The 23,609-nt window shown below is 64.0% G+C and overlaps 1 protein-coding gene across 4 annotated transcripts in view; it reads left to right on the top strand.

The window, feature by feature from the left end:
- The window catches only part of NFIC (nuclear factor I C), a 37,646-nt gene extending 16,262 nt beyond the window's left edge, over positions 1-21,384 (top strand). For 2 of the 4 annotated variants that reach the window (XM_041465240.1, XM_041465239.1), the window contains exons 2-11: positions 1,742-2,273; positions 12,098-12,169; positions 12,584-12,658; positions 12,794-12,917; positions 13,417-13,541; positions 15,203-15,331; positions 15,446-15,630; positions 16,974-17,133; positions 18,700-18,785; positions 20,973-21,384. In XM_041465240.1, coding sequence (XP_041321174.1) covers positions 1,742-2,273; positions 12,098-12,169; positions 12,584-12,658; positions 12,794-12,917; positions 13,417-13,541; positions 15,203-15,331; positions 15,446-15,630; positions 16,974-17,133; positions 18,700-18,785; positions 20,973-20,990 — 1,506 coding nt within the window. In that variant the 3' untranslated portion in view covers positions 20,991-21,384. The remainder of the gene's footprint in view (positions 1-1,741; positions 2,274-12,097; positions 12,170-12,583; positions 12,659-12,793; positions 12,918-13,416; positions 13,542-15,202; positions 15,332-15,445; positions 15,631-16,973; positions 17,134-18,699; positions 18,786-20,972) is intronic. The other 2 variants (XM_041465242.1, XM_041465243.1) reach the window with 2 other exon arrangements.
- The last annotated feature ends 2,225 nt before the right edge of the window (positions 21,385-23,609 follow it).

Below are 23,609 nucleotides of genomic sequence, written 5' to 3' on the forward strand. Positions count from 1 at the left end.
GACAGGTCCCTAGGGTTAGGACAGGTTTGCCTGCAAGTTTGGGTCCCTATGGGCACAATGAGTCCTCTGTCCCTTGTTTGGCATGGCAGGGACACCGGTGGGGCCACAGCTCTGGGTCCAGAGAGGAGCTGGTGACTCCCAGAGGTGGCAGGGTCTGTCCCATGAAGAAGGATCTGCGTGTGCAGTGACTTTTGGGGGGTTACTGGGGCTGTGCTGTGGTTGGGACTGGCAGTTACTGGTGTCTGTGCTGGGTTCAGGGACAGTGGGGTCTGCACTGGGATGTCTGTGCCAGGTCACAGCAGAGTCTGGTTCAGGGGTGACTAGTTCAGCGGACACCCAAGGACCCACGCTTGCTGTTGTCAGGGTTTGTGCTGGGGGAGCAGATTTAGGGTTAATGGGATCTGTGCTGGACTTGAGAACGTGTGGGAGTAGCAGGGTCTGTATGGGGCCGATGCTTGCCGGGAGCCTGTTTCAGGGGACATTGTTCCCTCTAGGCAGGGTTACTCTGGGACACAGCTGCTTCAGCCAGGGAATGGCATCACTGCTCTGGGATGACTGGGGCCAGATCTGGAGTGCTCGCCCCATCCCACAGCCACAGCTCTGTCCTTTCCCAGCTCCTGCCTGTGGCCACCTCCTCACCTCAGAGCAGCACTTGCCTTTGGCACTCTCCCCAGGCATGACCCTCTGGCATGGCAGTGGCAGTTGTCACCAGCCATCCCCCTCTCAACCTTGGCAGGAATCCAGCTGAGCTCCTTCCTCCTCCTCCTCCTCTTCCTCCTCCTCCTCCTCCCCACAGTCATGAGGTACCCCAAGGGCCAAATCCTGCCCTTGGAGACCAGATTGGTGCTGCCCTGGCTACACACAGGGATGTTCAACCCTGTGCCTGCTGCCTTCCAAGCTGTGCTGCTCCTCACCAGGAAGGCTCCCAACACCTTTCCGTCCCATGGTGGGGTTGTGGGCCCCCAGCCAGGAAGCACTGATTTTCCAAATTGGAAAAAAAAATGGGATGCGAGAAGGAGGGGCCAGGGATGGGGATGCATTTTCCTTGTTTTCTTTTTGGGGCTGGACTCATCCAGCAGCGCTCACCAAATGGAAAAAGGCAGTCAGAGCACGTCTTGTGTGCCGGGCCAGGCGCCAGCCGCCGGGCTGGCTGCAACTGGGGCAAACTGGGGGAGTTTCTCACTGGTCCAGAGGGAGTGGAGAGGTCCAAGGCACCCACAGCTCGAGTGGGAGCACCCGGCATGCTGCAGGCATGGGGCACCCAGCACTGGGGTGCTGTGGTCTGGCAGCGCCTGACGCCTGCACAGCGGCTCCGGTGGGCACAGCGTCAGCTGGGATTTCAGGTGGGATTTCTGCACCTGGTGGGAGCAGATCCTGGCATGCAGATCCTGCAAAGGGGAGAGGGTCCAGGTGCTGCGGAGGTGGCCAGGTGCAGGAGCCTGTCCCCTTGTAGAACTGGCTCCAGTATTGCCCAGCCACTCCCTGCAGGTTGTTGGCCTGGGGAAATTGCAGCCGGTGGGATTTATGGAGGTCTGCTGGAATGGGGATAACCTCACTGGGTGGTGAGAGGATCCCCAACCCTGGTGGGCATGTGCCTCTGCCACAGCTTTTTCTTCTGGTTGCACTGGAATGCAGCCCAGTGGGAATGAGCCTGGCAGGTCCCCAGGGTTCCACAGCCACCTCGGGAGGGAGCTTGGAGGGACTCGGCCAGGAGTGACCCCCTGTCCCTCTGCTCCCACAGGATGAGTTCCACCCCTTCATTGAGGCGCTGCTCCCCCATGTCAGGGCCTTTGCCTACACCTGGTTCAACCTGCAGGCCCGCAAGCGCAAGTACTTCAAGAAGCATGAGAAGAGGATGACAAAGGATGAGGAGAGGGCGGTGAAGGACGAGCTGCTGAGCGAGAAGCCGGAGGTCAAGCAGAAATGGGCCTCGCGCCTCCTGGCCAAGCTGCGCAAGGACATCCGGCCCGAGTGCCGCGAGGACTTCGTGCTCTCCATCACGGGCAAGAAGCCCTCGTGCTGCGTCCTCTCCAACCCCGACCAGAAAGGCAAGATGCGCCGCATCGACTGCCTGCGGCAGGCGGACAAGGTGTGGCGGCTGGACCTGGTCATGGTCATCCTCTTCAAAGGGATCCCGCTGGAGAGCACCGACGGCGAGCGCCTGGTCAAGTCGGGCCAGTGCACCAACCCCATCCTCTGCGTCCAGCCCCACCACATCAGCGTCTCTGTCAAGGAGCTCGACCTCTACCTGGCGTACTTCGTCCGTGAGAGAGGTGGGTGCTCGTCTGCCTGCAGGGCAGAGCCTGGCTGTGCCCTGCCACAGCCATCTCTGGGGGGTTTGCTTTAGCTTTCCCTGTCCGTCTGTCCCATCCCCATCTCCAGCTGGGGACACTGCTCCTGAACACCTTTCCCATTGCAGACCTTGCAGTGCTTATCTCTCCAAACTGCTTCTCGGGTGGGTCCCCCTCACCCTGGCCCCTCTCCCCCAGCCAGGGCTGATCCCAGCTGCCCAGGAGCAGGACACAAAGGTCCCTGAGAATGCTCCTGTCTCTGGGCATTCCCAGCATGGAGTTTTGGGGGTTAAACCCAGAACTAACCCCACGTCCTGTGCCTAGCTGAGAGGAGTGGGTGGGCAGCCTGGGCAGGGAAGGAGCAGCCTGTTCCTGGTGCATCCCCAAGGGCTGGAGCTGGAAGAGGTCCAGCAGTGCCCATTTGCCATGGACTATGGTGCCAATCCCTTGATGCCAGAGCAGGGACGGAGCAGCAAGGCCAGCTAGGGAGGGCACAGCAATAAAAACGTTGGTGGGGGCAGCTCCTGCTGTGGATACTGGTCCTGGCCCTTCACCTGCCTGGGGATGCCAGGGACTTGCTGGGAGAACTGGCTGCTTTCACTGCAGCAAGGAGAGTCAAACCTGCTCTCAAAGCCGTCAGTCAAAGGGGGAAACTGAGTCACAAAGTGCAGCGCAGGCAGCAGCTCTCCGTTTGGGTCCCTGAGCCATTGTCCTCTCCACCAGCTCACGTCACGTCCCCACATGCTGGGAAGGGGAAGCTCAGAAGCAGGGATTTTACCTGGGCAGGTTTGTTGTCCCCAGCTGGTGACACGCTAGCACAGACACCCTGCCAGCAGCTGGGGTCCCCCACACACCCTGCCATCCATCCGTCAGCACCCCAGGTGTGTTGGTGCACCCACAGGAGCCAGGGAAGATGCTGTGTGATCCCGGCCAAGGGCTGGGTGGTTGCAGGGCTGGTTCACAGACAGGAGGGTCTGTGACTTGCAGCCCTAGGGGGAATCAAGGGTCTCGTGGCCACCCCTGGCCAGGCCAGGCTACCCAGGTGTGCGGGGGTGGCAGGATATTGGTCCCCTCCTGGCAGCACCTCCTGCCCATGTCCACGAGGTGATGTCCCCTGGCCCCGTGAGCCCACCCTCATCAGCACCACAGCAGGGGGATCGTGAGGCTGTGGCTCTTTGCCTGGTACTGGCCAGAGCCTAGGGACAGACAGTGACACCACAGAAGCCCTGGTGCCAGCAGTGCCAGTGTTGTCAGTTGTGGTGGGCACATGCTCTGCCCGGCCATCTGTGGGATATGCTGGGTGTCACTGGGGAAACCGAGGCAGGGCAAGCATGTCACCTCCCCCACTACCCAGGGAAGGGGTTTGGCAGGACTACCAGGCCCTTGTGGCTTTGGGGAAAAGTGGGGCACAGCCTCCAGCAGGGAATAGCCAGGGCCAGACCCTGTCCCAGGGCCCAGGTAGGACACTGGGCTGGTGTGGGGCACACCTGTGGTTGCACACGCGTGTGAGCCAGGACCTGCCCGCCCAGCCGTGCCCCCAGTGTGTGAGCACGTGTGCTGCCAGCACCCGTGCCCATGCACGTGACTCACCCGCTCCATGGCACCAAGGGACCCAACGGGGCACTGGGAAGGGTGGATGCTCTGCTGGGAACAGGGGCCCAGGGGGCAGGCTGGGGGCTGTGGGTGTCCTGTGCACTTAGACAGGGAGTGGGGTGTCGTGTACTGGGCTGAGACATGGCCATGCTGGGCTGAACTGGGCTGCTGCATGCTGTGACTGGGGGCACCCTGTACTCACTGGGATGGGGTTGCTGCATACTGGGCTGGACTGGGGGCACCCTGTGCTGGCTCATCTGGAGGTGCAGTGTCACACTGGGCTGGAGTACCCTGGACTGGGCTGAGCTGGGAGCACCCTGATGCTGGACTGAGAGTCCTACAGTGGCCAAGCTGAAGGCAGGGACCAAAACCCCCACAGCCTCTGCAATGGGGTCCCCATTGCCACCTGGTGTGCCTCCCTGGCCATGCCGTGTCCAGCTGCTGTCCCTGAGAGGTGGCTGCCCCTCTCCCACCCCCCGCCCCTCCACCGGCGACCTTGACCCCAGTGTCTGGGTCCCCAGCAGCCGCAGTCACCTGACTGTCTAATTGGGAACACAGCGGCTGTAAATACTCTCTGATAAGGCCTGGCAGCCTCTCACTTTCACTGTTAAGGTCGCTCTGGCCCTGGTTAAGGGGGACCAGCATGGGCCAGGAGCAATAGTGTGAGACCCCTGAGGTGCTGCAGGGCGCTGGGTGCTCATCATGGCCTGGTCCCAGCCCACAGTGGGCATGTTCAGTCAGGCTGTGACTGATGGGAGGGGTCTCTGGCCTCCCACCTTGGTGGGGAAACTGAGGCAGGGAAGAAGCCACCACATCGGTGGGACCCTGCACGGCATGGCCAGGCTAGTGACAGCACTCAAGGGGTGCGGGGGATCACTGTACCACAGCCTTGTGGGCTCAGTGAGCTTCTCCCTGCCCGACATGCTGCCCTCCTGCTCCCTCCTACCTGCTCCTGCCCGGCACACTGCCCGTTCTTGCCTGCCCCCTCCTGCCTGATTCTGCCTCCTCCCTCCTTCCTGCTCCCTCTGCCTGCCCGCTCCTGCCCTCTCCTGCCTCCTCTCACTCGCCTGCCCGCTCCCCCGCGCCGCCCGCAGCATCCCCAGCCTCAAAGGCAGGGGCTGGGAGGGTCTGTCCCGCGCAGGGCCCCCCCCCCGGCCGGGCGGTCCGGGCTCCCCGCAGCCCCCGCAGCTCCGTTATCAGCCCGAGCACGTGCGCCCGCACTCCCCCGCCCCCGCCGCCCGGTTTTGCCGGTGTCAGCACAATTTCCCAGCCGCTGCTCTGACAACGCCGGGGAATGGGGGGATGGAGGAGCCCCCGGCCCTGCGCTCTTCACCCGCGGTCTGGGGCAGCCTTGGCAGGGGCTGAGCGCCCGGACGACCCCCCCGGGCCCATGTCAAAGGCGAGCTCTGCCCCTCGGCTCTTCCCCCTCTCCTCGGCTTTCCGTGTCCCCGGGTGGGCAAACTGAGGCAGGACCTGTGCCAGGCTGCGGGGAGGTCCCGCCCAGCTCTGCTGGCCCCAGGGGTGGCCGTGGGGTGCAGGGAGTGCCGGGCGCCTGGGTCCTCCCCAGAGCAGCACCGGCCCTGCTCCCATCCTGCACCCAGCCCTGCGACCGCCACCCCGGTACCTTTGGGGCAGGATGGGATCAGGATGGGTGCGGGGTTGGAGCGGGGCTGGATGGAGGATGGGAGCAGGGTTTGATGAAGGATGAGCGCTGGATGGGAGCAGGGCTGGATGCAGGATGGGTGCGGGATGAGTGCGGGGCTGGGTGAGGGCTGGGCTGTGCACACCGCAGTGGGGGAGGGGACGGCGCTGCAGCCCAGAGCTGGGTGTGCGGCGGGGGGGGCGGGGGGGCTGGGGGGAGCTCGGAGGTCGCTGGTGAAAGTCAAAAGCATTGCAGTAAAATGGTAATCAATCTCCCCAGCCGATGGTGCCAGGACCTTCGGAGCATTACGGAGAGATTCCTCCCGGCAGCTCCTGTCGGCAGCAGCCAGTCTGGGGGGGGACGACAGTGCCCCCCTCCCTGCACCTCCCACCAGTGCTCCCCACCTCCAAGGGCTCCCTTGCTGAGCCCTCACCATGGTGCCTCCATCCCTGCAGCCCCATCTATGGCATCCTTGTATCCCCATGCTGGTAGCCCCCATCCTTGGACCCCTCCCACCCAGGCTCCCAGAGCCGGGGAGAGGCAGAACAGGGGCGGTGCTGGCCCCTCACACCCGCTGAGGTTCTCTGCACCCCCCTCCCCAGCCGTCATGCTCAGCGGGGCAGGGGGTCTGCCCTGCAGTGAGCTTTTCCCGGCAGTGCCCCTTGGCTGAGCCCCCAGGCCGAGCGGGATGGGAGCAGATGGGTGCCCAGGGCAAGCAGGCAGTGGGCCCCAGGGTGGCATCGAGCTCCTGGCAGCCCCGGCCATGCCGCCGCCAGTGGACAGCACCTGGCGGGAGGCAGGGACCCCTGCGCTATGCCAGCATCTGCGTCTCCCACCGCCTGGCAGCCCCTTATCTCCCCCCACCAGCCTCACCGCTGGGTGCGGTGCGAGGCAGATGGCACCAATCTGCCGGGGAGCCTGTGCCAGGGCTCTCGTCCCAGGCGCGCTGTGGCCGTGCCAGGCCGGCCGTGCCAAGCGTCTGCTCAGCCCCTCCAGATGGAGGGGCAGGCGTTTCCCCGGGCACTGCCGCTCCGCCAGCCCCCGTGCAAATATTTATCGCCAGGGTCATGAGAAGATTGATGGGGTTCACAATATTTGGGATCTGTCATTTGCAGAGCTGGGCACCGGCGGGCAGGCAGGCTGGAGAACCCCCCAGCACGCAGATGAACACGAGCAAACTCTCGCCCTGTTGCCGGTATCTCTACTCCCAGCCAAACAGCCAGGGAGGCCGGGGTTGAGGGGAACGGGGTAGGCAGAGCCCAGCAAGTCCAGGAGGATACCCCCCGGGAAAGAGCACAAGGGTACAAGACAGCAGAGAAACCGCAGGGGCTGGGTTCCTGCCCCCACGGCTGCGTGCTGCAGAAGCGGGATGGGAGGGGGCTCCCCAGGGTGCCACCCCCCCGCCACCCCTGTCCTCTGCAGCGTCACTGCCCGGGGTGCCGCTGCTCCTGAGCCCGGCCCCGCTGCGAGCCTGGCGCTGGCACGGCCGGGGCGGTTTCCATGTGCTCGAGCTCTCCGGATCGATGTGCCGGCGACCTTGGGGAGGTCAGGGCTTCCCCGGCTCTCCCGCAGTGCGCCGAGCCGGCGGCGTGCCGGAGCCGGACGGCTTCCCCGCAGTGCCCGCTGCCAGCCCCGGCCTCGCGTCACCGCTGAAGCGAGCTGCGCCCTGCTCAGCCCGGCGGCCCCGGCAGCGTGAGCGGTGCCTGCCGGGGACCTGGCACGGGGTGCCACGTCCTGTGCCGCCGGAGGGGACAAGGGGCCAGAGCGGTTCCGCGCCCCGTTAGACACCCGATGAATAAAAGATGAGCGAGCTCCTCTCACGAGCACCTGCCGTCCCCCGCCCTCGCCACCCGCCGTCCCCCCGCGCTGGCAAGCGCCGTGCCCTCCCCGGGGCCGCAGTTGCCATCCTGGCCGGGTGCCCGGTTCCGTGCTGCGCTGGCAAGGGACAGCTGGGGCGGCAGATGCCCACGGTGCTCCCTCCCGCCCGTGGCCGCGGGAGGGGGGGAACAGACGCCGGCAAGCTCCCGGTGTGCCCCTACCCCCCCCCGATCAGGGTTGGCACTGCCAATTGGGGCATGGGGACGGTCCCCTGTCACACTGGCCCCTGCACTGGGGTCTTGGCCAGTCCTGGGGAAGGGCTTGAAACTGCTGCCTCAGCCCTGAGTAGTGGTGGTGCAGGGGCTGGTTTTGGGGGAGCATCGGAGGGGCCATGGTGGGGGCGCATTGGACTAGCTGTGTTGTGGGGCTCTGCCACGGGCTGGAATTGCTGGGGCAGCAAGATAGCATATTTCCCTTTCCCTGTCCCTTTTCCTTTCCCTTTCTCTCCACCTTAATTTCTTCCTTCCTTTCTCCCTCCCTCCCTTCCTTTCTCTCCTTTCCCTCTCTCATCCGTCTCTCCTCTCTCCCACTCCCTCCCTGCACTGCGCCCCCAGGTACCCCCAGCCCAGCACGCAGGGGCTGGATGCCAGCACCCCGCAGGGGAAAGTCCCGGGGAAGGGGGGGGCTCAGCCTTCCCTTTGTCTGTCCCGCTCTCCCCATCCCTTTCCCCGCTGCCATCTGTCCCCGCTCGCCTCCACGGACGCTGGCAGCCCTGGATGGAGCCCAGGCCTGGCAGGGCTGAGCGAGGGGGCGGCCGCGCGCCCTCCTGGGGGGGTTCCCCCCGGCCGCTGCCATCTCCCCGTGCCGGCCGGGGTCGGCCGAGGACAAACCCGCTCGCTCCCAGCGCCGCTCGCTCGCAGCCGCCGGCCAACGTGCTCGCGCCTCCCAGGCTCCCGCCCGGGCCAGCTGGCCGCGGCCGGCGTACGTGGCAGCGGGGCGCGTCCGTCCCCCCCGCCACCGCCCCGCCACCTCGGGGGATGCCTCCGGCCAGGACCTCCCCGGGGCTCCGCTCGGCAGGGGGAGGAGAAGCTGCCGCCCCCGCAGCGCTGGTGGCCAAGGCCCAGCAGAGCCGCCTCGCCCCGCGGCCCCGCAGCGCTGCGGGCATGGCGGGGGGCGCGGCGGGCGGGGCGCTGTGAGGAGCGGGGAGGGGGGTCCCGCGCCCCGGCGCGCCGGCCGGCCCGGCTCAGCCAGGATTTACCCGGCACACGCGGCGGTTCAGGGTATTATATAAAGGAGGTTACACAAGCAGGACTGTTCCGGGTTTATGTAAGGGCCACCCCGGTCTGGCGGCAGAGGGATGGACAGTGGGACGGGCAGCGGAACGGGCAGTACCGCTCGGACCTGGGGTCACTGTGAGACTGGGATGAGGAGTTCTGGGGGTCTGACAGGGCAGGGCCCCTAAATCACACCCTCCCGCAGCCTCGCTCGCCCCAGCCATTGCAGTGGCATCTGCCCCACGGCACACTGGCTCCCTCCGGTCTCCAGGGCTCTTCCACCCTGACCAGGCTGCTCAGTCCGGGCCCTACTGGTCCACGCTGTTACTGTGGCCAGCCGGAGGAGTGCAGTGACACCTGAGGAGGTGCTGGGGCTGTGTGGCCACGGAACATGAGGCAGGGGGGCAGTTCCCCCCCCAGCCAGCCCCAAGGAAACTGAGGCATGGGGCAGAAGCCTGCAGGTAGCAGTGCTGAACCCTCTCCCATCCCCTGTCCTCGGCTGGCAGAGCTGGGGAAAAGGGGGCAGGCTGCTGCCCTCGATGTGGAGCTGGGACTGCTCACGCCGGCGCCAGCAGCTCCCCCAGCCCCCGGCATCCTCCAGCCTCTGCGCCTGCGCCCGCGCCGCTGCCGGTAACACCGTGCCCTGTTACCGTCAGCGCTCGGGCACCGAGCCAGGGCTCTCCCGCAGCTGCGCCAGCCCCGGGGGGCACCCGGCCTGCAGTGACACCCCCCAGGGCCGGCCCTGCTGCCCGGGGGTCGTTCCCACGCGCTGAGACCGCGGGCGGGTGTCGCTTGGGGCCCGGGGGCACCGTGCCAGCCAGCGGGGCCGGGGTGCGGGATCCGTAATTCAATGGTGGCACAGGGCCAGGCTGCCAGCGCGGCCCGGAGCCCAGGCAGCCCGCGCCCCCCCGGGCACACACTTGGCTATTTTTAAGAGATTGGATCGACCTGTTTGGGCACTGAGCACTCTCCTCTGCCTCGCCGGTGACGACCCCGCACTGAACCCCTTCCCCCTTGAGCTCCTCACAGTTTGGCAGCAGGACCACCCCCACCTCCATCCCCCATCCTGGCCTCCCAGAGGGGTGGAGGGCGCAGGATCAACTAAGCAGCAGGGGCATGGGGGAGCTTTACAGGCTTCTTTCTCCTCTCTGGTGCAGTCGAGCCACTTGTTGGGTCCTGGGTTTGGAGTCTCCCCCAAACACCCCTTGTGTGGAGCGCGGCCCGTGAGCCCGGGGCTCCCTTCGCCATTTTAGCGCGCCAGCCGGCGCAGGCGGCCGTCACATGGCGGTGAGAGCAGCGCTTGGCCCGGCCGCCCCGCGCCGAGGAGGCAGCCAAAAATCTGCTGGCGAGCTCACCCGCCCAGCCACGGGGAGCGCCGGGGGTGCCGGGCCCCGGCCCCGGCCTTGCACCCACCGCCTCCATCAGCCCGGACACGAGGGGCAGGGAGGGGCCGGCCTGCTGCCAAACCTCCGAGCTCGGGAAAGTCCCGGGTGCTGCTCGGGCTGCTGCAGGTGGGAGCGGCGTGCCCGGTTTGGGGACAAGGTCCCCAAGGAGTCCCTCAGCAGCAGGGGTCGGTGAGGGGGCGCTGGAGGTGCCGGGTCAGCGTGGTGCTGTGGGATGGTTTGGGGGTACACGGATGTGGGGCCCACCTGGGCCACCCAGGGCTACTGATGGCCCTCCCGAGTGCCCTGGGGGAACAGGGACCAGGCTGGGGTGGTTGGTGTGGGCAAAGGTCCATGTGGGCACCTCAGGACGAGTGGTGGAGGTCCCTGGGCCGGGTCAAAGGCTGTGTGGGCACCTCAGAGGCACCAGGCGAGGGCACGGCCTGGGGAGCTACCCCGAGGCCAAGCACCCCAGGACTGGGCAAGGGGGGGTCCCAGGGAGCCCTGAGGCCATGGTGGGGGCCTGTGGGGAGCCGGGCCGGCCTCAGGCTGTGACCGCCAGCCTCCGTCCCGCGCCTTGGCCGGGCTCCACGCTAACCACTTCCAGAGCCGCCGCCAGATTTGTTGTTTTTAGAGGCGAGGAGGGGCCGTGTCCGGCCACGCGGTGCCCGTGGATGAGCGGGGGGGGTCCCCAGCCACTCCCCCATCCCAGCTGGTTTGTGCCCCGCTCGCTCCCACCACCCACACCCCAGTACTTGGGCACGCAGCTGCTTCAAAATGGGGGAATAGAGCTAGAAAAAGAGAAATGGAGAGAAGGGAAGGAAAAAACCCTGCACCCGTCTCCAGGGGGAGTTTCTGCTCCCTAAAATGGCTGCCTGGCGGGAGCCTGGGGTGCGGGCACGGGGGGTCTGGTGGTGGTGAGCGGCATCAGGGCAGGATGCCATGGTGCTGCCAGCGTGGTGCCAGGCTGGCACGGGATGTGTGGAGGGGATGGTGGCAGCTGGGCAGTGAGACAAAATGGCTGATTTGGCATCGGCCTTGAGCAGTCCCGGGGGATGTGGACACAGGGGGGTGTCGGGCTGGGAGGTGGCACAGCCCCACTGTCCCCATGGACAGCCTGCCTGGTGGGCAGCACAACAGGGGTGTCAGGGTGAGGGGTGGCATGGAGCCCACATAGATAACTTGCCCAGCCAATGATAACCAGTCTGGGAGCCACATGTGAGTGCAAGGGACTTGAGGGAAGAAAAAGGAGGAGAAAGACAGGGAGAAAGGGAAAAATCCCAAGGCGGGCACATGGGCTGGCAGTTGCAGCTGCGTGGTTTTGTTGGTGTTTTTGGATTGTCTCAGCCCTTTCCTGACATCTGCCAAGGCTGCCAGAGAGAAATGCCGGAGGCCAGGGGGTGGGAGGAGGAGGAGAATGGAGAGACGGGGGAAGAAGGAGTATGGGGGAGAAATACATGGCAGAAGTTATGGAGGGGCTTTGGGAGCAGCCAGGTGAGGAAGGATGCTCCTGACTGCAGGGTCTGGGCTGTGCCAGGCTGTGCCAGGGCTGCTGAGCTCAACGTCTGAGCCAGGATATTTTTAGCCAAGAGGGAGCAGGGCTGGACAGGGCTCCAGGAATCAGAGACGGTGCTGTCCCAAGCCCTGCTGCCCTCCAGGAGCTGAGCAGAGGCAGGACAAGGTGCCACAGCTTGTGCCATGCTGCGGTGACACTGCCTGGTGGGGCAGCACTGGGTCATGGCTGTGACTGCAGAGAGGAGAGGAGGCAGGAGCAGGGCCAGGTGACCATCACCCAGCCCTGCCCTGGGGTTCTCCTCCTGCGGGGAGCAGTGCCCAGATCCTACATGTGGCGCTGTCCCTGCTCCTGTCGCTGGCAGGGAGGGCAAGGGGGGCTGGTTGGTGACTGTTGCACAATGGCTGGGGACATGCCAGCTTGGTGGTGGCCCTGCTGTGTGGTGAGAGCTGCTGGGCAGCCTATGCCTCAGTTTCCCCCAGCAGGGCAATGGGGGGGCAGTCAGCTGGTGGCAACCCTGGCTCACACTGGCACGAAGGCTGCCACTGGCACGGGGGGCTCACCCTGGGCTTTGCCTCTTGCAGATGCAGAGCAGAGCAGCAGCCCCCGGACAGGCATTGGCTCGGACCAGGAGGACAGCAAACCTATCACGCTGGGTGAGTGCAGAGGGCAGGGCTTGGGCAAAGGACAAGGGACGCCCCAGACTGTCCCCCAGGGTCCCTGTCATGGCAGGGGAGGGGGGCCCATGACAAAGTCATGCTGCCAGCAACTGCGTGGCCCCTGCAACGAGCTGGGCATAGCCTTGGGGGCAGCAGCTGCCATGGAGGTGGGGGTGAAGCCTCAAGCCCTGCCAGCACTCTCAGCCACAGGGAAACTGAGGCACTGAGCAGGTTCAGGGCATCTTCAGCAGAGAGAGCCAATTGGGGTGGTGTCTTGCTGGAGCAGGGACTGGTGGCTAACGAGGGGGACAGATGGGATTTGGGGTGCCCTCAAGCATCGCCACAAGGCAGTGCTGGATGGGAGGGGTGGTCCTGTTGCCCCCTCAGCACACCCTCCTCTCTCCCACACAGATTCAACAGACTTCCAGGAAAGCTTTGTCACCTCGGGGGTGTTCAGTGTCACCGAGCTCATCCAGGTGTCCCGAAGTGAGTGTGACTGTGATGCCACAGCCCAGCCCTTGGCTGCCTGGGCACAGCAGTGTCCCAACAGCCCCCCCACCCCACAGTGGGTTGGGGCTCCCCTCCCCACCGAGCCCCAGTGACCCCCCTCTCTCCCTGCAGCACCGGTGGTGACGGGCACAGGGCCAAACTTCTCCCTGGGGGAGCTGCAGGGCCACCTGGCCTATGACCTGAACCCCTCCAGCACCGGCATGAGGAGGACACTGCCCAGCACCTCCTCCAGCGGGTAGGTGCCACCGGGGCTGCGCCAGGGTGGTGCCAGGGCCAGCCCAAGCACGGCCGTGGGGAAGGCGAGGGGCAGCCAGGTCCTGCCACGGGCTGGCACTGACCCATGACAGGCTGGGAGAGCTGGGGCTGTTCAGCCTGGAGAAAACTCCAGGGAGAGCTCAGAGCCCTTCCTATGCCGAAAGGGGCTCCAAGAGAGTTGGAGAGGAAGCTTTGACAAGGGATGGACTGCCAGGACAAGGGGGAATGGCTTCCCACTGCCAGAGGGCAGGGCTAGATGGGTTCACTTCCCTGTGAGGGTGGGGAGGCACAGGTTGCCCAGAGCAGCTGTGGCTGTCTCTGGATCCCTGGAAGTGTCCCAGGCCAGACTGGACAGGGCTTGGAGCAACCTGGGACAGTGGAAGGTGTCCCTGCCCATGGCAGGGGTGGAATGGGATGAGCTTTAAGGTCCTTTCCAACCCAAACCATTCCATGATTCTATGACTCTTCCCTGTCCCCAGGAGCAAACGGCACAAGTCGGGGTCCATGGAGGATGACATCGACACCAGCCCTGGGGGCGAGTACTACACCTCCTCCAACTCCCCCACCAGCAGCAGCCGCAACTGGACAGAAGACATGGAAGGGGGTAGGTGCCACCTCCTTACCAGTCCCTGGGGCCCCCATCCTGCTCTCAGAATTCTGCAAACCACTACCATCCCATGTGACCATCTGGGCACTGTCCATGCCCCAGTGTCCCTATGGGCCTTAAGGTCAGGACACACTGGCTGTGGGGGCTGTGGTGCCACCCTCAAGTCCCCCAAAACATCCCTGCTGCTTTTCCATGGAGCCTATGGGGTTGCTGTCAAACTCCCCTGATGTAGGCACAGGCTTTCCATAGGTGCCCAGGTATGTCTGTGGCCTCCCACTTTGGGTAGTGCTCTGTGGGGACTGTGGTGTTGCTACAGGGACCCCCACTTCAACACGGGTTCTCTCTGTAGGGCCACCCCAGCCTCCAGCCCCATGCCTGCTCTGGCAGCCCCACACCAGCCTCTCCCAGCCCCAAGTCAGCTCCCCCAGCCCCATATCACTGTGGACAGCTTTCTGGCTTGGTGGTTTTTTTTTTCCTTTCCTGTCTAGACAGGCCCCAATTAGCTGTTCATTAAGAAAGGGGGGGCTGGGCTAATTAAAGCGATGCTGCAGGGCTGGCACAGCAGCTCCCACACCCCGAGGTGCAGGCAAAGAAGCTGCTCCTCTTCCTCTTCCCTTGTCTCTTCTCCTGCCTCTCCCAGCAGCAGGGTGGGCTACACACCAGCCCCCTAGCCCTGCCAGAGCCTGGGGTGCCTGGCCGGGGGGCTGGAGGCACCAATCCTGTTGGAAGGAGGTTTGGGGGATGCAGATCCAGCCCCTAAACTGTGTCCCATGTGTGCAGGAACTGTACCTCATCCTGCCCCATGGGGCTGGTGCAGGGGGGGTCTTGGGGAAGGTGCAGCCCCCTCCCCAGAATGGTGCATGGAGGCTGGAGGGAGCTGTGCCAGGGCATCTGTCCCCTGCCGGTGGCCTGACCCGGGCAGGGGTGAGGGTGCCTGGCGGGGGGGCTCAGCCTTGGCGGCGGGGAGGGGGGCTTGGCAATCCTGTACGGGATGTTCTGGGAAATCCTCCTAACGCCTGACTGAGAAAGGGCTAAACCCATTACCAGGCCCGGGCCAAATGGCCAGAGCTAAAGCCACGGCGGCAGGGGATTAATGTGCCTGCCAACCCCCTGCTCAGCCCCATGCCCTGGGGTGGCCTCGGGGACCTGGGCAGCCGCTGCTGCCAGGGGTCTCTCGGGTAGTCACTCCCATGCTGGCACCTCTCTGCCTCCCCAGGAGCTCCTGTAGCCCCCAGCCCCATCTGCCAGGGGAGGTGGGTGCCATGTAGGGGCTGCAGAGCCACAGTGGCATCTGTGAGGGCACGCACTTCTGCCACCAGGGTCGGACACACAGGCACAGAACTGTGTGCACCCACATGCACACACCTGCAGGAGCACACGCCTGTGCACGGCTGTGCATGTACACACACAGGTACAGAGCTGTGCTGGTGCATACACACATGCACACACATTCGTGCACACAGGTGTGCCCCCAGAGGTGCCCACCCTCCTGCCAGCACATACACATGCTCACAGCGCCCACCCTCCCCATGCCCACTCTGACCCCGGGGTGCCCCCTGCCCCCGGAATGAGCTCCCCCAACACTTCACTGAGATGGCAGCAGCCATGGGATTTGGGGTCCCATGGCAGGTCCTGACGTTTCACCCTGCTTTCCCCAGGCATCTCCCCCACTGTGAAGAAGACAGAGATGGACAAGTCCCCCTTCAACAGCCCATCACCCCAGGACTCCTCGCCCCGGCTGAGCAGCTTCACGCAGCACCACCGTCCCGTCATCGCTGTGCACAGTGGTGAGTGTCCTGCCAGGGAAACCGAGGCACAGAGTGAGCGCTGAGGGGTCAGGGGGCTGGGGCAGCCACTAGCTAGTGACACAGGTGCGTGTCCCCTTTTGCTGTCGCCCGCAGGTATCGCCCGAAGCCCGCACCCATCGTCTGCGCTGCATTTCCCCACCACTTCCATCCTTCCCCAGACGGCCTCCACCTACTTCCCGCACACGGCCATCCGATACCCGCCTCATCTCAACCCGCAGGACCCGCTCAAAGATCTCGTCTCGCTGGCCTGCGACCCGTCCAACCAGCAGCCCGGACCGGTAAGGACGCAGCCTTGTCCGTGGGCACCGGGGGCTGCTGCCAGCCGGGCTGCCCGAGGAGAGTCCCCCGGACCGGCGCCGCCGCCATCACCTCTGCCGCCGCACGGGGGGTCGGGTCTTCCGGTGGCACCGGCGGGATGTTCTCTGGGGCTGAGCTCCAGCCGTGCCGTGCGTTGGTTCGGGAGCGCTGCTGCGCCTGTTCCGTGTTGGCACCTCGTGTCTGCGGCGATGGAGGTGCTGTGCCCCGGCCCAGCACAGTGTTGGGGTGCTGGGGCTGAGCCGTCAGCCGGTGTTGGGGTGTTGGGGGGACCAAGGTGTCTGCCAAGGGTATGTGACCATCTCCTGGAGTCACTGTCTGCCAGCGTGTCCGGGAGAGTGATGGGCTTGACATGCCCCATCCACCTGCAGAGCCCACAGGTGACCCATCAGCTCCTCTGGAGCTGTACCCGTGTTCCCAGTGTCCCAGCACAGAGCCACACTATGCTGCTGTGGGCGTTCCCTTGCCACAGTGCCCTGCACCCCCATGCACCCAGTGCACCCCACAGACGTGGAACCCCAAACACCCCACACAGCCATCACCCTACACCCCGTGCCCCCATCACCAATCTCTGTAACCAGCACCATGCACATGCAGCACCCAGCGCACGCAGCAGCCAAACCATCACCCCATACACCCAGAGCCCCCAACACACGACACAGTGCGCACCACCAGCGCCTTACACACCCCATGAAGGGCACCCTTCATATCCAAAGCCAGAGCCTGGGGGTGTTCCTGCTCTCACACTGTCCTGTGCCCCACTTTGTCCTCCCAGATGCAGAACTCTTGGGGAGCCCCTTTGACCTCTGCCCACCACTTGGCTGTTTCCCCTCACCATCAGGGGCTGATGCCAGGGTGAGGAGCATGGCCATTGTTCCCCTGTGCAGTGGCTCAGTGCTGGGCTGATGGACACCAGATCAGGAGCAGCCCACGGCCAGGTTGGGCAGGGAGCACTGGTGCAGGAGCCTTTGGAGGCTCTGGGTGTCCCTACCCCTCCAGGGAGTGCTTCAGAGACCCTCCTGTCACTGTAGAGAGGAGTCCCAGCTGCAGCGTGCGCCACTCTGGGTCATGGCCCCCACAGAGCATGGCCTCCACAGCCCCCCAAACCCTCCTGTCCCGCCGTCATTTCGTGCCTGCTGCCAGCGCCGACCGTTCAGGGCTGCTCTGAGACCCACCAAACTCATGTCTGCAGTGAGGGACACCCCGTGCCTGTGCCGAGGGTGTCCCCGGGGCTCCCCAGCCATGCTGGTGTGCGCGTGCATCCTAATGGCTTGTGCTGTTTGTTTTTTGTCTGTGTTGTCCCCAGTTAAATGGAAGTGGTCAAGTGAAAGTGCCCAGCCACTACCTGCCCACGCAGATGCTGGCGCCGCCACCTCCCCCCGGCATGCCCCGCTTGGCCGTCTCTCCTGACACCAAATCCACCACGACAACTTCCGAGGGAGGGACGACCTCGCCGACATCACCCAGTAAGCACCCGCGGCGCCCACCCTGCTCCCCGGCCCGGCTGGCCCCCTCCTCTCACAGCCCCCCAGGGTGTCCCCCTGTCCCGGTGCTGGGGGGATGTTGGCGGAGGTGGCCTCCCCGCAGCCGGGGAGAGGGCGGCAGCTGGCACGCCATGAGTTTGCTGGGTCTCAGGCAGGTCGGAGCGGACAGGGTTTGGGCAGGTGGCCGCTGGGGCCGCTGAGCCAAGGGGTTGTGTGCTGGTCCTGGGGACCAGCTCGGGCCCCTTGTCCCTCTGAGCATGAGTGGAGCCACGGCAGGGCTCTCCAAAGCAAAGTCCTGTCCAGACCCTCGGTGTGGGCAGTGCTGTGGGGGAGGCCATGGCCTCTCCGTGTCTGTTTATCCCACCATGGTGGTGGCCGTGCTGCCGGGAATGGGGAGCAGCTGGCACGCGGGTGGCACTGGGACCAGGGACAGTGTGCCTGGTGTGTTGTGTAGGCTGTCATATTCATGCTGCCATGGGGGTTCTTGGCGCCGGGGATTCTGATCTTGTTGGGGGTGTGAGGTGACACTAGAGCAGGGACTGTGTGCGGGTCTCCCAGAGCCCTGGAAGTTTGTTAGCACGGTGGCTGACAAATTCTTTGCCCTCCCCTCCACCTCAGGGGCCATAAGTGCCTTGGCCAGGAGGGTTTTGGATGGTGGACTCAATAGCCAGAGGGGAGCTGGTGTCACCCCAGACTGGCACGGGGGTGTGTGCTGCAGTGGTGGGACACTGTGCCATCACCACACTCTGCGAGGGGGTTGTTCCTGTTCCTTTTCCCATCCTGGTACCCCAAGTGTCTGCCATGTCTCCACACAGCCAAGCCCTACCTGATCGAGCCATTGTCCCTGGATAACGGGCCATGGCTGATTGCCAGCAGCTGGTCAGCAGGTGTGGAGATCCCATGGCATGGAGAAGCCAAAGCCTGGACAATCTGGAGGGGACAGCATGGGATAGCCTGGCTGATAAGGCATCACAGCCTTGGGGAGGGACAGAAGAGTGCAAGTTCCTGCAGGCTCAGGGCAGGATGCATTAGGCTGGCTGTCCCCAAGGGGTGCAGCTGGCTCCAAATCCCCCATTCCCCTTGGCAGCACTCTGCTTCCAGCAGGGCTGAACGCAGAAGCTCAGCAGGGCTGGAAGTTCCACTGCTGGATCCCCAGCTGAGGGATGGAGGTGGCAGCAGGGTGACATGGCCAAGTGGAACTGGTGGCTGCCATTGTTCTCGCCGTGGCAGCTCAGCTCTGGGAGCCACAGCGCAGGCACAGCCAGGGGCACCATCTGCGCCTGCACCCCGGGGCACCTCGCCCCTCCAGCCTCAGTCATCGCCCCGAAGCAGGGGTGGTACCATCCGAGCACAGCACCCCTGGGTGCAGCACCCCTGGGCTCCATTCATCTGCCATCAGGTCACAGCCAGGGACGTCTCCTGGTCGCCAGCACCAGGTGCCAGGGAGCTCCGTCCCAGCAGTGCCAGGGAGAGGGCCGGGCCTGGCCCCTGGGGGGACAATGGCAGTGCCACCACAGCCCCGTTAATGAGCTCTCATTTGTTCCCCAGCCTACTCTGCACCAGGCACGCCCCCTGCGAACCGTTCCTTCGTGGGATTAGGACCAAGGGATCCTGGGAGTATCTATCAGGCACAGGTGAGAGCGGGGATGCTGCTGGGGGGACCCTCCTGCCCTCGCCCCGGGCACCCTCGCCATGGCATCACCGTGGGCATGGCCAGTGCTGGCATTGCCATTGTGGCTGTCGCTGACGTGACATTGCTGATGTGGGCTCCCCGCCGTGGTGCCCCTGACGTGGCATCACTGCTGTGGCATCACTGCCATGGCATCGCTGCTGAGGGCATTGCCGCCATGGCATCACTGCCGTGGGCCTTGCCACCATGGCATCACTGCCGTGGGCCTTGCCACCATGGCATCACCGCCGTGGCATTGCTGCCATGTTTATTGCTCCTGTGGGCATTGCTGCTGTGGGCACTACCGTGGGTATCGCCACTGTGGCATCACTGCTGTGGGACATTGCTGTTGTGGATGTAACCTCTGTGGCCATCACTGCTGTGGCCTTGCCACCATGTCTGAGGCCACGAGGAGTATCACCACAGCAGTGGCATCACCGCTGTGGGCATTGCCACCACTGGCGTGGCCACTGCAGATATTGCTGTTGTGGACGTCCCTGCCATGGCATCACTGCCATGAGTGTTGCTGCTGTGGGCAGTACCACTTGGGGAACCACTGCTGTGTACGTCACCATTGTGGGGTTATTTCCATGTGCAATGCCACCATGGGCATCACCACTATGGCGTTGCGGCTCTGGCACTGCCACTGCCAGCTTTGCTGCTGTAAGCATCACTGCCTTGGCATCACTGCTGTGGCCCGCGGGCATTGCTGCCGTGACATCCTCGCTACGGGCACCCGGTGCCAGGGCTTTGGGCACTGCTGGTGGCTCAGGGCCACCACGAGTCCTCCATCATAGAGGGAGGTCACTGCCGTGCTCTGGCTGCATCCTGCCTGGCACCACCTGGCACCACCCTGCCTAGGTGCCCAGAACATCCCCAAAGGAGCAGCACCAGGGCCATGGGTCCCTCTCTGTGTGGGCAGGGGCACTGCTCGCGCTCGGCTGTGCCCGTGGCCACTCCGGCTGCAGCGGGAGGTCGTGTGTGCCTTTCCAGGGGCTTTCCATTAGTCCTGGATTCTGGAGCTGGCACTGGTGCTACAGGCAGTACCACAGTGCCAGGACAGGGGTGGCAGCTCCTGAGCTCACTTGTGACATGAGTGGTCTGGCCTCAGCATTCCCTGCAGGGGCAGCTGCAGTCCTGCCTGGCAGGTGACACAGATGACAGGACAAAGGAATGGGGTGTGGATGGTGCCATGTTGGGGCACCCTGGGGTGCTGCCCTGGTTGAGGGGGGTCCTCAAGGTGTGCTGTGCTGTGCTGGGGTGTGGCCTTGGGGGCTGTGAGCAGTGATACAGGGTACATGGGGGTGCTGTGCCAGCCTGTGAGATTTGGGAACCATGAGCTGGGACACCCAAGGGTGCTGTGCCGTTCCAGAGGAAAAACACGGGGGACCCGGCTCTGATCACAACCCCCACCCTGCCTCAGTTTCCCCATCCTGCACATGGGGTGGGCAGCACCCCAAGGGCCTTGGGTCCCTAAAGTGGAGACCTGGGGCAGCACCAGGAGAACCTTGGAGGAGCAGGGGGCCAGAGTCCCTGTCCAGAGATAGGGGTCAGAGCTACTCTCAGTCCCAGGACCCCCAGGGTCCCTGTGAATGGGTGTCCCTAGTCATGCTCGGGGAGGCTCCCCAGGGCTCGAGGATGCTCTGCCTGGGGAAACTGAGGCACGGGAGAAGGAGGTGGTGTCCCAGAAGGGGCAGCTGAGACCTGCCACGCTCTGGTCATGTGTGGCAGGGCCTGGAAGGGTTAAGGGAAGCAGCGGCCCCGAGCTGTCTCGTTTCCAACGGAAACCAGACATGAGGTAATCGGGAATGAACTTGAACTTGGGGCTGGGGGGAAACAATGGGAGGGTGGCAAGGGGCCACCTCGCGGGGTCCCTAGCCGTGCCCCCCCTACCTGTCCCCGGGCGGCACTGGGCAGAGCCGCCCTTTGCCGTGAGGGTGCAGAGGGACCGGCCCCAGGGGAACGCGGGTGGCCGCGGTGCGGAGGACGGACAAACTCAGCGTAGGAGTGGGGACAGCAGCCCCGTGCGCCGAGCAGGGACAGCGCAGGGACAGCGCAGGGACAGCTGTCTCGGGCTCTGGGGACCGGCGGGAGGACGGGGCAGCTCCGGGGGCAGAGCACTAACGCGGGCCTCTCTCCTCTCTCCCGACAGTCCTGGTACCTGGGATAACCGCCGCCGTGCCGCCCCTTCGCCTCCCTTCTCCTCTGCTTTAGGCACCCCCAGAGGAACATCCCCGTCCCCGAGCACCAGGCCCAGCCTTGCGGTGACGACGGAGAGTGCGGCCTCATGACGACGACGACGACGACGACAAGCAAAACCCACACCCGAAGGAAAGAGCAAGGGAAAGGAAGAAGGAAAAGGGTCAAACTGTTTTAAAATGGAAAAAAAAGAAAAAACCCCACAAACAAAAAACAAACAAACCAACAACCCATCCCAGGAGGACCTTTCCCCCCACCCCGGCGATGCGCCAGAAAACAAAGAAACAGGAAAAAAAGAAAAAAAAAAAAAGAAAGAAAAAAACACTATTATTTACCCCGTCGGCCGGCGCCGCGCTGAGACCTGACACAAGCGGTGCCAGCAATGCCTCCCGGAGCGGCTGCAGGGCCGCGGCGCCGAGCCCCGCCGGCCGCTCGCCGAATATGCAAACGGCTTTGACTCTCGTTCTTGCCTCTATGTGAGTAAAAAAGATCAAAACCTTCCCCGCCGACCCCCCCGGCCCCAGACTGTCGGGGGTTCCCGGGGCTGGGTGGGGAACCCCTCCCGTGCCGCAGCCCCGCGGAGCGGGCGCGCTCGCGGTCGGGCGGGTGACGCTCCGTGCTGTGCGAGCGCCCCGGGGCCGGTGACATCGTGCTGCAGTGACACGGTGACGGTTGTGCGGTGGCACAGTGGTTCGAGCGGGTGGCACAGGGGGCTTGTGACCACAGATGGTGTATGGGCACGGCCAGAGATGGTCGCGGCGGCGGTGGCACCTCGGTTCCCTTGCGGACACGGTGTCGGGACGCTCCCACCTCTGCCCCAATCGTCACAGCGGCGGTGGCACCCCGATTCCATCGGGGACACGGCACGGGGACTGTCGCAGCCCGGCGGCCACCGTCGCGCCGAGGCACCGGTCACCATCTCTCTGGTCGCCTTCCTCCCGCGAGCCTGCGCCGGCCCGGGCCCTGTGTGTCCCCACCCGTGTCCCTGTGTCACCCGGCATGTCCTCGCGCCCGGGGGGTCCGCGGGGCTGAGGGGGAGGGGGCGTGCGTCCGTGTGTTTGAGCTATGCATTCCTGTGGACAGGTACCAGGTGGGAGGCAGGGTGCGCTCGTGTTGCACATTTTGTAGGAAATGCACTTTTAAGAGGGAATCATCAAAAAAAAAAAAAAAAAAAAAAAAAAAAAAAAAAAAAAGGAAAAAGAAGAAGAGAAAAGAAAACAAAATCACAAAAAAAGGAGGAAGAGGAGGAGGAGGAGGTGGAGTCCCCGGCACCGGCTTGCCGGGACGGCTGGTTTGGGGTTTTTGGGTTTGGTGGTTTTGTTTTTTTGGGTTTGGTTTTTTTGGTTTTTTTTTGGTTTTTTTTTTTTTTTTTTTTTTGGATACAAAAGGATGGAGCAAAGAAGCCCGAGCGACGGCGAGGGCAGAGCCAGCCCCCCGGAGCCCCTCGGAGTCCCCAGAGTCCCCCGGCGTCCCCCGGAGCCCCCGGCCCCGCGTCAAGTGCCTGAACTGCGGCGGGGAGGGGCCCCGGCCTTCCCGGAGGAGCCCCCGGCCGGGGCAGCGCGGGAGGAAGCGCTTGGCCGTCCCCGTCCCGTGCGGGGACAGCGTGGCCGGGAAGGGGACGCAGGGACGTGGCAGTGCCTTAGAGCAGAGGAACCCCCGCGACGGCCGAGGCGAGGAAGAGGAAGAGGACGAAGGTGCCTCGAAGGTCGCCAGCGAGATGAGGAGACTGGTCCCCAAAGGATCTTCGGCCCAGGGGACACCCGAAGGGTGGTGATGGAGAGAAGCCACCGTGGGATGTCCAGGAGCTGGGGATGTCACCGAGGCCACCGTCGCCACCCGCCTGGCTCCGTCCCGTGGCACCCAGAGCCGCCCCGAGGAGCGCCGGCATCACATCCCCCATCCCACCGGCCCCCCTTCCCCCCCGCTTGAGGAAGGGCTGACGCAGGAAATCCCGGGAGACAGAAAAATAATAAAAAAGGACAAGAAAAGGAGAAAACCCACCAAAAAAAAAAAAAAAAAAAAAAAAAAGAAAAAAAAAGAAAAGAAAAAACAACAAAAAAAGCGCTTGGCGGAGAGGGAAACCTGTTGTTTTTTTTTAAAGATCTGAGAAAAGAAACACATTAAAAAAAGACAAAAAGACAAAAAAAAAAAAAAAAGACAAATAAACTGCATGGTGCTTTAACAGGATCTGGTGACCTGGCTCAACCCAGCCGCGGCTGGCTGATGCTGTGCATGGCAGACTCTTATTAACCGGCTCTACCTTCCCCTTCAGCAAAAGAGAAAAAAAAAAAGAGGAAAAAAAACAACAAAAAAAAATCTGTATAAAAGAGAAAAAAAATCCGTAAAAAAAAACACACAAGAAAAAAAAATCCATGTTTTCCTAATTTGCACGAAATTTTATACCACATGATGTGCCTTGCCTTCGAAGCCTAAGTATTACTGGACCCGATATCAGTGCGAGGGAGTCGCTGCATGCCCGGGGCTCCCGGGGGGCCGGGGGGGCTGGGGGCCGCTGCCCCCCCCTCGCCTCCTGCATGGCTTCTTCTCGGCCGGAAAAGTCCCTTTTTCTCTCTATTCTTCTTCTTTTTTA

Source organism: Pyrgilauda ruficollis, unplaced genomic scaffold, assembly GCF_017590135.1.
Source record: "Pyrgilauda ruficollis isolate IOZ18807 unplaced genomic scaffold, ASM1759013v1 scaffold188, whole genome shotgun sequence".
NCBI classification, from domain to species: domain Eukaryota; kingdom Metazoa; phylum Chordata; class Aves; order Passeriformes; family Passeridae; genus Pyrgilauda; species Pyrgilauda ruficollis.